The sequence below is a fragment of the Arvicola amphibius genome, chromosome 5, assembly GCF_903992535.2.
Source record: "Arvicola amphibius chromosome 5, mArvAmp1.2, whole genome shotgun sequence".
Classification (NCBI taxonomy): domain Eukaryota; kingdom Metazoa; phylum Chordata; class Mammalia; order Rodentia; family Cricetidae; genus Arvicola; species Arvicola amphibius.
Window position 1 is genome coordinate 73,502,423 of NC_052051.1, and position 12,150 is coordinate 73,514,572.

The following is a 12,150-nucleotide window of genomic DNA, read 5'->3' on the forward strand; positions in this document are numbered from 1 at the left end:
AAAAGCGGTCTTTTGGAAAATGATGTACTTTCCATCCTGTGTCCACATAGCAGCAAGGCTCATGAAATTTCCTCAGACCTGCGGGATCATCACAAGCAACACTTGACTAGTAAAGGCTCTGAAAAGTTCTGTGATAATAGCTGTTAGTAATGGCAGGAGTGGCGAGTGCTTAATCTGCCAGGCACCTCTCCCCTAAGTTTATACTCAAAAGGCAGAGTTGAGGAGCCATGACTCACACTGGGTAGTATATTACACATACAATATTTACTATCTTGCCCTTGACAGTAAAGGTCCGCCACCCCGTCTACACCAGCGTAAAATACATTTTCATCTAGAGGAGCTTTGGTAGGTTGGTGGGAGGAAGGAAGCATTCTGTCTGCGGCCAACATTAATGGTTAGCCTTAGTAATTAACTTAGTAATGGCTCTGTATGATGAGAATTGAGTGCAAGTTGGAAGCTCTGAGCACTAAGACAAATACCTGCCTCCGTCAAACAGAATCAGGTGGACCGAAGCCGGTCTGAAGTTGGTTTGCTACACAGGTGCCACGGAAAGGACAGGCTTCCAGTAAGCGGTGGCGGTGGTGGTGGTGGTGGCGGCGGTGGCAGTGGTGGTGGCGGTGGCGGGGAAGCTGGCTGTCAGCATGGGTTGATGGAAAGCACCTTGACCCTTATCTCGTTCCATAAACAGGCATTAACTAGCAGTACATCATCGATGTAGAGGCACTACGGCTACAGCATTCCTTCTAGGTAAAGACCCAGCTGCGGGTTCCTTGGGTAGTGTATAGAAAACGCAAACCATTAACAAGGATTGCTGCATTGGCCTCATTAAATCCACAAAGAAAAAGAAAGGCACCATAAAGGGAATGAGAAAGGAACCACAGCTTAGAAGAGCATTTGTAAAACACAGTGGGATAAACGTGTGTCGCAGATCATCTAAAATACTTAATAGCAATGCGCCAAACAGTCCAGTTTTACCACATTTTATTTATGGTACGTGTATATGTGGGTTTGAATGTGCGTGCCACCACCCAAATGTGGAGGTCAGAGGAAGTTTATGGGAGCCGGGTCTCTCATAGTTGTGTCGTGTGGGTTCGGGGGACTGAACGCTGGTCTGGTGGAGGCCCGGTGGCTCCTTTGCCCACTGGGCCATCTCGAGAAAGATAGAGAAGGAAGGCAAGGGAGGCTCCAGATCCTGATTGTGGGGCTGGTTATGTTGGGTTTGCCACACTCATCCACCTGTGCATCTTAAAGAGGAAATTGTACTGTGCGTCACTTACACCTCAATAAACTTGATTTATTAAAGTGTTCAGTTCGAAGAAATAAAAGGCAGGCACATCAGAGTTGATTTTTCAAAGGAATGATGAGGTGTCAGTTTGAGGCATACCAAATATTCTGGAAACAGGAATTCAGGCCTCAGGAGGTCAGACTTCAGTCTTAGGAGACAGGTTTAGACGCTATGTCCTTGATATGAGGTGGGCAGTGAGGTGTGAGCCTGAAGCTCCTCACATCTGTGGGGAAATAAGGAAGGGAAGTGGTAGTCAGACAGACATGCACCATTAGTCATGGAAAGCTGAAGGCAGGCGGCAGTGTATGGTTCTGAATACACCACACTGCAGTGTAGACGAGAGCGAGCCGTGTGCGATCATTCTCCCTCTCATCTCTGTCACCAGCATCGCCCCCTCCCACAGAAACCCCCATGGCGCCATCTTCACGGCTTACAGAGCTGTGCGGGACGTTCTTTGATTTAACCCATTTTACACTATTCCATTGTAATGAAAGGTCTGAAGCTTGGTAGCTTTATAAAGGGGAAAAGGTTTGTTTTACTCAAAGTTTCTAGAATCAAGGGTCCACATTTAATGAGGACTTACTAAGGGGGTGCAAGATGCCACACAGGGTGAGACAAAGTGAGAGAGAGGAAAAGGAGAATATTTAGTTATCCCTGTGTCAGGAGGTGTGTGGGTGTGGGCGCGCATGTGTATGTGGACATCAGAAGATAATCCCAGGTGTCATTCTCGGGTGCTGTCTACCTCTGGTTTCTCTTTGATTTGAGGCAGGGCCTGTCACTGGCCGGGACTGGCCAAGGAGGCATGCCTAACTAGGAAGTGAGCTCCTCGGGTCCACGTGTCTCTGCTTCCACGGTGTTCTGATTACAAGTATTTAATGTGGATTCTGGGATTAAACTCAGACCCTCGTGCTTAGAGGCAAGCAGCTTGCATGGCTGAGTAGGACTCCCCAACCTGCTCCCTCTCCTTTAAAGCCCCATAAGCCCATCATGGGCTTATCAGGGCTCGTCTGCCCTGATAGCTTGACCTAATCCCCATCACCCCCTAAAGGCCCCACTTCTAGAGACATAGTTGAAACTTTCTCCCGTCTTATTGCTGCAAAATGGGGGTGGAATTCCAGTTCATGAGCTTGGGGTGGCATACTTTAAAGCCATATGTAACTATAGCAGTTCTCTGATGAACTTTGTTTTTTCTTTTACCAGTCGATATGTGTTCTAAATACTTCCTTACACAGTGGTATATGTGTAAATTTTAAAATAGGACTAGTAGTATACAGAAACAGCATCATTCATTAAATCAAACTGTGATGGTAGACATTCACATGTTGTCTGTTATATTTACTATTACAAACAATGTCTTCATGAATACTGGTACTAAAATGTAATTTCTGGGATGGGGCCAGAGCACGATAGTAAAATGCTTGCGTAGCATGCATAACACTCTGGGTTTGAACCTCAGCCATGCAAAAGAAAAAATATTGCTCTTTTTACTGTGGTACTGTGTCAAAAATAATTATATTTTTAATATATATTCATCTCTCAATGTCTGTGATAGATTGGCACTTGCTCCCTGACTAGCCACACCTGAATAAACCCCATGTATGAATATACATGTTGTCCTAAGACCCACCCAGCCCTAAGTTAGCCTTTGGCCAAGCCAACGGACAAAATGCCAGTTTCCTGGAGGAAATTTGATTTTCATTCATAGGAATGAACCTTAGAGATGGAAAGGAACACAGCTCCCAGCTGCTGTGGTCCCTGCAGCAGTCTGGATGGCACCTCAGAGTCAAAGGTGTCTCTCCCAGGACACCAGAAGCTGCCATTGCTTTGTGGTCAGATTGCCTTCTCGGGGCAGAACACCCACAAATGGTGCAAGGCACAGCCACAGTGGGCACCGACTGCTTGAAGGGTCTAGAGCTCTCTAGGAGCAGCAGATGGCACAAAAGCAGACACAGGGTAGGAACTGAAGATGTTTGCCGGCAGAGCAGGAGGGCATTCGCTTGAGGGACAGCCAGAATAAATGGAAACTTCATTATCCATGGATCACACACTTGGAATGCGGGTCCCAGGCAGCTCTGATGTTAGTAATTTGGCCAGCAGGCTCATTAAGCTCTTAAGAAAAGTGGGCCTAGTTAATGAATTAATGTAAGATGACATTTTACACACAGAGCCAAAACGAGCCCAGGCAGCTCTGAGTTATGTGGCATCATAACTCCCTGAGTGGATGTGATCGCTGCTTCTCACTGCCAAAGTGGCAGGTCTGGAGGGAGCCGGCTCTATGAGGAAACAGGGAGATCCTCCCTGTCTGCTCAGTCAAGAGCTCCCTCACACAGACGCCAGAGTTTCAGAATCTCTGAACACAGTTACCTTCCATGTGCAAGCCTGCCCAGCTCCGCGTCACCCCCACCCGAGGTTCTCCACCACTGCGGAGATGGCTGGTGAGGGTGCCAGGAATGCACATACTGAGAAGTGGCATTAACTAGTTAGAGCTGATGGAGACGGGCAGCAGTGATGGCTGCACAGCCATGTGAATTCACTTAATGTTACTGAACTGTGCACTTAAAATGCTGTCTGTGGTATGCGCATTTCATTGTGGCCATTTTAAAGTAATGTTTCTTTTTAAAAGAACTAGCATTTCTGAGTGCAGACCCTTGTTGGGCACTGGGCTCCTCACTCGCGTGTGCGTTGCATCTTCTGATGACTGAGGAGACACATGCTGTTACCTTTCTCAGCCCTCTGAAACACACACACACACACACATAAGCACGCACGCACGCACGCGCGCACAACCCCAGCCTGCTTTTAACTACCTGAGCTAAGAACTGAGCGGCAGTTATTTGTCTCCAGAAGAGTCCAAAGCCTCTTTCCTCCCACAACTGTACAGAGTGCACTTCCCCCTTTTTATTGTTTTTATGGAGCTATACATTTTTCTCCGCTCCCCTCATACTTGCTTCTTTCTGTGCAGATCAGATGGCAGGGTACAGTAGAATGATGACTGCCTGAAATGGGGACTCTCCTAAGCTTGCAGCCAAGTTTGAGTTTGGCTAGAGAGGAAGAGTTAACAACAGGGAGAAGGGGCCCTCAGGGGTGTCATTGCAATGATTTGTTTTTTAACTCAGGAAAGCAGAGATCATATGTTTTGCAGCATGCAGACTTTAAAAGAGGATACCTGACTTCCGGGCTCCTTCTGTGACCCCGGAGACTTCCGGGCTCCTTCTGTGACCCCGGACAGGTTAGCCCACCTCCCTGGGTTAGAGTGGAAATTACCACAGCACCTGCTGTTCACCAGAGAGAGTGAATAGACAGGTTGTTGTTGTTGAGTTCTGTGCGTTCACTGAGTGTCTGCGATTGTAGTGATCAACAAAGCAAACACAGCTCGGGTTGAAGGAGAGAGTGACAAACTTAGTTCCGCCTCTGCTGCTTCTTCCCATGAACAACTGCTGGCCTTTCTGGGACTCACAGAAACCTCCTCCTGAGTCACAGATGGAGGAAGCACAGGGCTGTGGTCCCAAATTCGCCCTCTGGGACTGAAACTAGAATATCCCCCCAACAGGCACAGCAGTGGGTTGTCACTTTGACACTAACAAGGGGTCCCCAGGTTTCTGTTAGGGGCTGTTCTGGTTTCCCTGTGCCTGCCTGGACTTCCTGGGGTTGTCCCCTGTGTCCTGCTGACTGGACACCTAAAGCGATGGAGTGTGGCTCATTAGCAAACGTGGGAGGAAGATAAGGTATTGTTAGTCAGCAGAGATGGGGTATGACCCAGGCCCTCACCTTGAGACCTGAGGAAATGCCTGCAGGTTGTCTAGTGAGCCCTAGAGCAGGGTCTGGCACTGGCTTAGGTCACATGGGCTCCTCCCTCAACCTCAGTAATCTTCATTAGGGGACCCAGCCTCACCAGGACACACTGTGCCCATCTTAAAAGCACTGTCCTGACTTAGTTGAGAGAGCGCTTGGCTAACACACATGAAGTCCTGGGTTCTATCCCCATGCTGCAGAAGTGGGGTGTGGTGACCCAAACCTGTGATCCCAATATCAGGGGGTAGAGGCAGGAGAATCAGAAATCCAAAGCCGTTCTTAGCCATAGTTGAGTCGCAGGCCAGCCTGGAATATGTGAAACCCTAAACAAAATAAATAAAAGCAAAACTCAAACCTTCAGTACCAGATACTGTATGTATCAAACACTTGTGTGAATGTAGTACTGGCTGCTGTTCTAAACCTTGGGCCAAACTTCAGAAGCCCGGAGAATGTCCAGCCCATTTTGTTCCCGGTGCTTTCCGAAGGGCACACACACAGAAAATAGGTTGAGGGACAGCTGGAACCTGTCTGGCTACAGAGTCTGCCCCTGCACCTGTGACTATCAGCCCAGGGCCTGGCACAGACAGACACTGTGCAGACATTTGGAGCCCAGATGTCCACACCTACCTTCCTCACGTGAGCTTTATCATCCATTTTCAATGAAGAACAGACTTCTGAACCCCAAGAACTCTCATTCTTGACCCCTGGGTATTCTATTTCCCACATCTGAGTTTTCAGCTAATTTCATTGATGTCTTATTTACAGAACATAAAATTCACTCGCATTAACTGTATACTTCAACGGTTTTTATTAACTTCCCAACGTGTGCCATCCCAGTCCAGTTTGAGCACATTGTCCATGACCCAACAAGACCCCTCATGCCCACTTGAGGTTGATCCAGGCACTGTCATGCTGGCCGTCTCTGTGAGCTGGCCTCTCATATACGTCATATAAACAGTCTGCAGTCTGGGACGTTGGGGGTGTGGCTTGTTTTTCTGCGTGTATCTGAAACTCACACTCACGGGGTGTATCAGGATTTGCACTTGGCTGGGTAAGAGTTCATCCACAGATGAAGAACATTTGGGGGGGTCTCCATTTCTGGGGGCTGTGAAAAGCTCTCCTATGCTAATTGGCACAGCAGTTCTGGGGATGGTTTTCAAAGACTTAGGAAAGCCCCCTCATAATGTTCCCTCTTTCTCTTTCTCCTGGTGTTCCCAGAACCAGGCAGTGGTCAGGTGTTCGTGACATCAGAGAATCAGCTCGTGTACTACCCCAGTATCACATACGCCATCATCGGCAGCTCCGTCATCTTCGTCCTGGTGGTGGCCCTGTTGGCCCTGGTCCTGCATCATCAGCGAAAACGGAACAACCTCATGACTCTGCCTGTGCACCGGCTGCAGCATCCTGTTCTGCTCTCTCGGCTGGTGGTTCTGGACCATCCCCACCACTGTAACGTCACCTACAACGTCAATAATGGTGTCCAGTATGTGGCTAGCCAGGCCGAACAAAATGCCTCAGACGTAGGCTCTCCACCCTCCTATTCAGAGGCCCTGCTGGACCAAAGGTGAGAGACTGACATGGGAGAGACACATGTGCACACACCGGGCTACCCAAGGCTAGCCAAGAATTTGAGTTTGATAGCTGTAGGGAGTAGTGGTGATTGACATTTCCCTTCTCCCAGAGTGTTCTGTGTCCTCAATTCTTCTGGGCACTTCTATGAGAGAGGTAACTGAGGCCCTGCAGTTGTAAGTCACTTATCTGAGGACCGAAGGGAGGCATCCCTGCTGCTCCTTGGTTAAGCCATAATATCACACTTTCAGGCCATTGGCCGTCTCTGAGCCCTGTCTTCTACTCCACAAAAGTATCATGGGAGGTCTAGTTCATTTGTTGACTGAATGGGATAATAAAGAACTCACTCACCTTGCTTGGCTTCACTTATGAGGTGAAGAGAGTGGTACAGGACACCCCAAGCTTTACTGAGCAACGAAATGCTCAGCATAGATGACATTGTCCATGAACCCCCAATATAGAAGGCCCAGATTGGCTCTGTAGTTACAGCAGAGGCCTAAATCATGTCTGTTCAGCCTCCTTCTCCCTTTCTTTCACGGCTTCAATAATCTCCTGTATAGCCCAAGCTCTGTGTGTGTGTGCATGTGTGTTGGGGGTGGGGGGCACTGGAGATTGGAATCAATGGCTCACATATGCTAAGCACATACTTTACCACTGTGTTCATTCACACCCCACCCGCCCCCCCCCACACACACCAGATAACACTCTTGGAAGTTCTGCCCTGCAGCCAGCTGTCGGCGTCTGCTTAGATTATAACATTTCATGTCCTGCCTCAGGTCCTCTGCTCAGTGCTCCCTATTCCTCAGAGTCCAGGACTCATATGAAACATTTTACGGATGTGCCTCCTGGGTGCCTGGCTCCTCTGTGAACCTCTCTTGGTGGCAGCTCATCTTCCCGCCCCCTCAAAAGCAAACAACAGATACTGCAGGGGCTGGGATGGAGGGGGTGCTGCCTGGGGAGCACTACAGGACTCGCTGACCTAATGAGCTTCCCACTCAGAACCTTGCGCTTGGGTCCACGGGAGTAAGGATGAAACTGGTGAATCTGGAGACAGCATGGTGGGGTTCCCGTCCCTGCATTGCTGCCTGATGGATCCGATCATGGCCTCCGATTCCTCACCGGGATAGTGGGCATAAAAGTAATGCCTGCTTCAGGGGTCATTGTGAGCAGTAAAGGGACAGGGAGAAGTACTCAGAGCCGTGTCTGACTTGCAGCAGTGGGCAGGTACAAACAAGGTACAGAGAAAGAGGCAGGGCACCGAGAGAGTGACTTCTCACCCAAGGCCACAGGAAGACTTAGACTTAGTAAGAAACCACATTCCCCTCCTTATCAAAGACCTGGTCACAATTCTGGCCTTGACTCTTGCCGTAAGTCATTTAGCCCAGAATACCCCAGATGATCGGAGGGTGTTGTTTAGTAACCTCATTGCTGCCTACCTAAGGGATAGATATGGTGTAGGCAGTGCCTGCCAGACAGGAACAGCCAGAGCACAGTGTTCTGTCATGTTTCAAACCACTGGATTTGCTGGTCTTCAGTCGCCTTTGCGCTTGGCAATAAAACCTTCTTCCCCTAGCCATCTGCTCAGAAGTGGGCTGTTGTCAAAGCTGGGTCTGTGTCATGTGCCTCCTCTTGACTCTAATGCCTTCTCTCCCGTCTGCTGCCCTTCTGCCGTCTCCATTGCAGACCTGCGTGGTATGACCTTCCGCCACCGCCCTATTCCTCTGACACTGAGTCTCTGAACCAAGCTGACCTGCCTCCTTATCGCTCGCGGTCAGGAAGTGCCTACAGTGCCAGCTCCCAGGCGGCCAGCAGCCTCATGAGTGTGGAAGACAGCAGCCACAGCCCAGAGCAGCCCGGCCCTCCAGAGGGCACGGCCGAGCCCAGAGACTCTGTGCCCAACGAGGGCACTGAAGAAGTATAAAACTAAAGCAATTCCAAAGTCCATGTGGGTAGATGTGCTCCACCTTATTGAACTAACAGCCTGTGCTCCTGAGATGCTCTTTGAGCTCCTTTTGAGGATGTCTCAATTGAAGTTTGGGGTGCTGATATCACCATCTCCTCCTCCAGATTTCAGGGATGTTCTTTGGGATGACCTGTCACTCCTCTGCCTTCTTAGTTGACATGATGCATTGTCATCTTCCCTGCGAGGTCACTGTTCTTCGGGGTTCAGATGACTGTGCTACTGTTGGTTCATCCAGGACGCTTACAACTGGGCAGGCAGCAGGATGAAGCTGTATGTAAGGAGTCTTAGGCAGGGTTCTGGGGCCACGTTGCTCATTCAGGTCAGAAGACAGCAGATCAGGTGTCTTCTGGGCTGCCACCTTATAGCTAGCTACATTTGGAGATGTGGGTTGGAGGATTCTTCCAGAAGGCCACTCCAAAAAGTGTCCGGGTGAACATCAAACCCACCTTGTGCTGTGCTATGCATCGTTCTCACTTCAGCAGAGGCCAAAGAAAAGGTCTGCCATGAGCAGCAGCTTTCGGCTCTCAGCACCCTTGTTTGGTTTTGAGAGACTCCGAAACATCCTACCTGGCCTTAGAATTGTGAGCTTTCCCGAGCAGCTCAGATCCTCAGCACCATCCTTGAACAAGTAGGGACCCTGCCATTGTTGGAAATCCTCAACTCCTAATGTGTAGGTGACCAGAACCCGGGCCTGCCTTGACCTCGTTGTCCTTGTCCTGGCTTCTGGATTGTCCCCATCCAAGATGACTTGGCAACAGCTAAGGATAAAGACCCAAATTAAGTTGTCCAAAATTGTGATCAAACCCTTTGCCCCAGAGAAACAGCCCCAGTGTGACGTGCTCATACGTGCAGCTTCATCGAGAGTAAAGCTCTCCTCATCAGGCACCTAAGTTCCCTGAACACCTGGGAGTCTATGCCCATGTGCATGTAGACATGGGGACTTGAGAACACTCGTTCTAGCTTGAGAGCCACATTCAGTGCCACCTGTGAGGACTCTCGGGTCACTGCCCTGCCCACCGACCCCAGGAACAGCGTGCCAAGTCAGGGTCAGACCCAGCCAAACATCCGGGCACACTTTCTCCTCTAAGAGAAATGGGCAATAGATAACTTGGAGTCAAGATTTCCCGTTGGATTTTTTTTTAAGTCTCTTAGAAATGCATTTGAAACAGTGTGTTTGTTTTTTCCCTTCTAGTTAAGGGACTATTTATATGTGTGTAGGAAAGCTGTCTCTTTGATTTTTGGCTTCATTTCTCTTTCGGTGAGGTCCAAAGAAAGATACAAAAGGAAATGCTGCCTTTCCCCAGCCCCATCCCATAATGTCACCTCAGACTCACTTACATGCCCAGTACTTACACTGGGGCATCTTGGAGTCATTATTTATCGAGTTCTTGAAAAATGTAGAGAGACAAGTCCCCATCCATTGTCTGTTTAAACTACCCTTCCTCTTTCCTGATGCCTAGCCAGCCCTAGTGCGTGACACCACCACCCACCCACCCCCACCAGGCAATAATGGGTAAGCCATACTAACCAGGGACAAAACTGGAACCAGGTGGCGCCACCTCAGGCGTCTGCCACCCATTCAAAGCATTTTTCCACAGCTGATGAAATTTTCAATAACCTGTTCGATGCTAATTAAAACAAAGCCTGCAGGAAGCAGGGATGAAGTGGCCTTCAATGATGCTGTTCCGTTGACTGTCCTTTTCAAGTAAATCCAAACTAGGCTGCTGGAAAGCTAGCCACTTGGGGTTTTGTTTGTTTGTTTTGCTTAAAGAAGCCTAGTTGCTTCTGTCTTTCATTTTTAAAATAGTGATTGAGGGTGTGTGTGTGTGTGTGTGTGTGTGTGTGTGTGTGAGAGAGAGAGAGAGAGAGAGAGAGAGAGAGAGAGAGAGAGAGAGAGAGAGAGACAGAGACCCAATGAAGAAAGAACTTGGGTGGCAGGCGGAGCTTTTCTGGCTGTGCATCTCATCCCAATGAGTCAGCGTTGCTCCCTCCTCCCTTTGATGGGTCCCTGCTTCTTTTTGGTGCTCTGAAAGTTGTCAGGAAGAAAGGATTCTAATTTTAATTAATTGTGCAGTGAGCTAATCTCATGAGCTTTCTGCTTCAAGGCATTTTAGGAAAAACAAATGGTTTTAGTAGATAAGAAAAGCCTGTTAATGGTTTTTTTGTTTTGTTTTGTTTTTTTCCAAAAAAAACACAGGAACATTTTTACTATAGATTTGGTTTTTAATGGGTTTTTTAAAAAAACAATAAATAGTAATAATAAATAAGATAACAAAGCTCTGGGACTTAAGGTTTTCTCCCCCCCCCCACCCTTTTTTTCTCAAGATACCAAGTAAGTGGTTAGCAATATTTTTTAAATTCATTCCAGCCGGGTTTTTAAAGTACCATATTGCCTAATTCTACACCAGCCAGGAAAATGGTCTCCACCGTGTCCTGTCCAGTGAGATCAGCGCTTTATTTCGACACTACACTAGACTCACTGTGATTGGAAACTCTGCCTGACTTAACTGCCTCTTCCTTGGAATTGACAATGTTTTTGAAATGCAACTAAGTTGTTAATAAATAGTGTGTGATATTCAAAATTAATGTAAACTGGAAGGTTTTATGTGGTTGCTTTTTTTGGTTGTTTTTTAATTTTTATACTCTCAAATAAACTTGCAGTTTCATTCTTTCTGCTGTGCAAATGGTTCTTGACCCACTTTTCTGTCCCCCAACAACATAAAAAGAAGATGGTCGTTTCTGGCTTAGCTTCCGCAATAAATGTACACCATAATAAAATGAGGAGAAGAATGTTTTGCTAAAACTTCAAAATGTGGAGGGTATTTGGGGTTCTACTGGTGTGATTGGATGAGTAGGGAGGAATTGTGCACCCCAGGTAGTGTGATGGCCTGGAAAGGGAGTGAGTCCTTCCTTACATCATTTGTTCTTCCAGGAAAGGGCAAGTGGCCGCCATAACTGTTGGAGATTTTTGCCTCAGATTCAAAGATTAAACTACCTCATGCCATGCTTGTAATTCGCTTCAGACCACTGAGGGGGCATCTTCATGTCCCTTTAGATCTACTTTAGAGCCACATGTTAACTGACACACAACAGGGACAATGCATAGGAGTCTAGATGCCCAGTAGGACCCACCACCCACAGCTAAGAGAAGTGATTCCATCCTTGGCAGAAATCCACATGAAAATTTAAATTCAAATCTTTAGACCATGATTTGGGTCGTGTCTTATTCTCCTACTCCTAAAAGATGGAACCTGGGATACCAGGCAAGGGTATCCCAAGAGGGCTGTGTCATAGCCTACCCAGAATGCTCTATCGCCCAATGCCACAAATGTTTGTCCATGTACTCATTCTTTCATTTCTCATGGTGCCTTATGAATCCCATCTTTGTTGATCCCAAGATAAGGAAATAATTATAATACTCTAATCTAGAGCAGACATTGGCAACCTTTCTGTAAAGGGCTAGATAGTATGTTTGACTCTGACAGATACAAAAGACTCATAGATAGTACATCAATGAATGGGTACAGCTGTGCTCCATTAA

General features: G+C 47.8%; 1 protein-coding gene across 3 annotated transcripts in view; it reads left to right on the plus strand.

Annotated features, from left to right (window-relative positions):
* Window positions 1-10,466, plus strand: part of Ldlrad3 (low density lipoprotein receptor class A domain containing 3) — a 235,159-nt gene extending 224,693 nt beyond the window's left edge. For all 3 annotated transcript variants that reach the window (XM_038330531.1, XM_038330532.1, XM_038330533.1), the window contains exons 5-6: window positions 6,296-6,641; window positions 8,330-10,466. In XM_038330531.1, the coding sequence (XP_038186459.1) occupies window positions 6,296-6,641; window positions 8,330-8,567 (584 nt within the window). In that variant the 3' untranslated portion in view covers window positions 8,568-10,466. The remainder of the gene's footprint in view (window positions 1-6,295; window positions 6,642-8,329) is intronic.
* The last annotated feature ends 1,684 nt before the right edge of the window (window positions 10,467-12,150 follow it).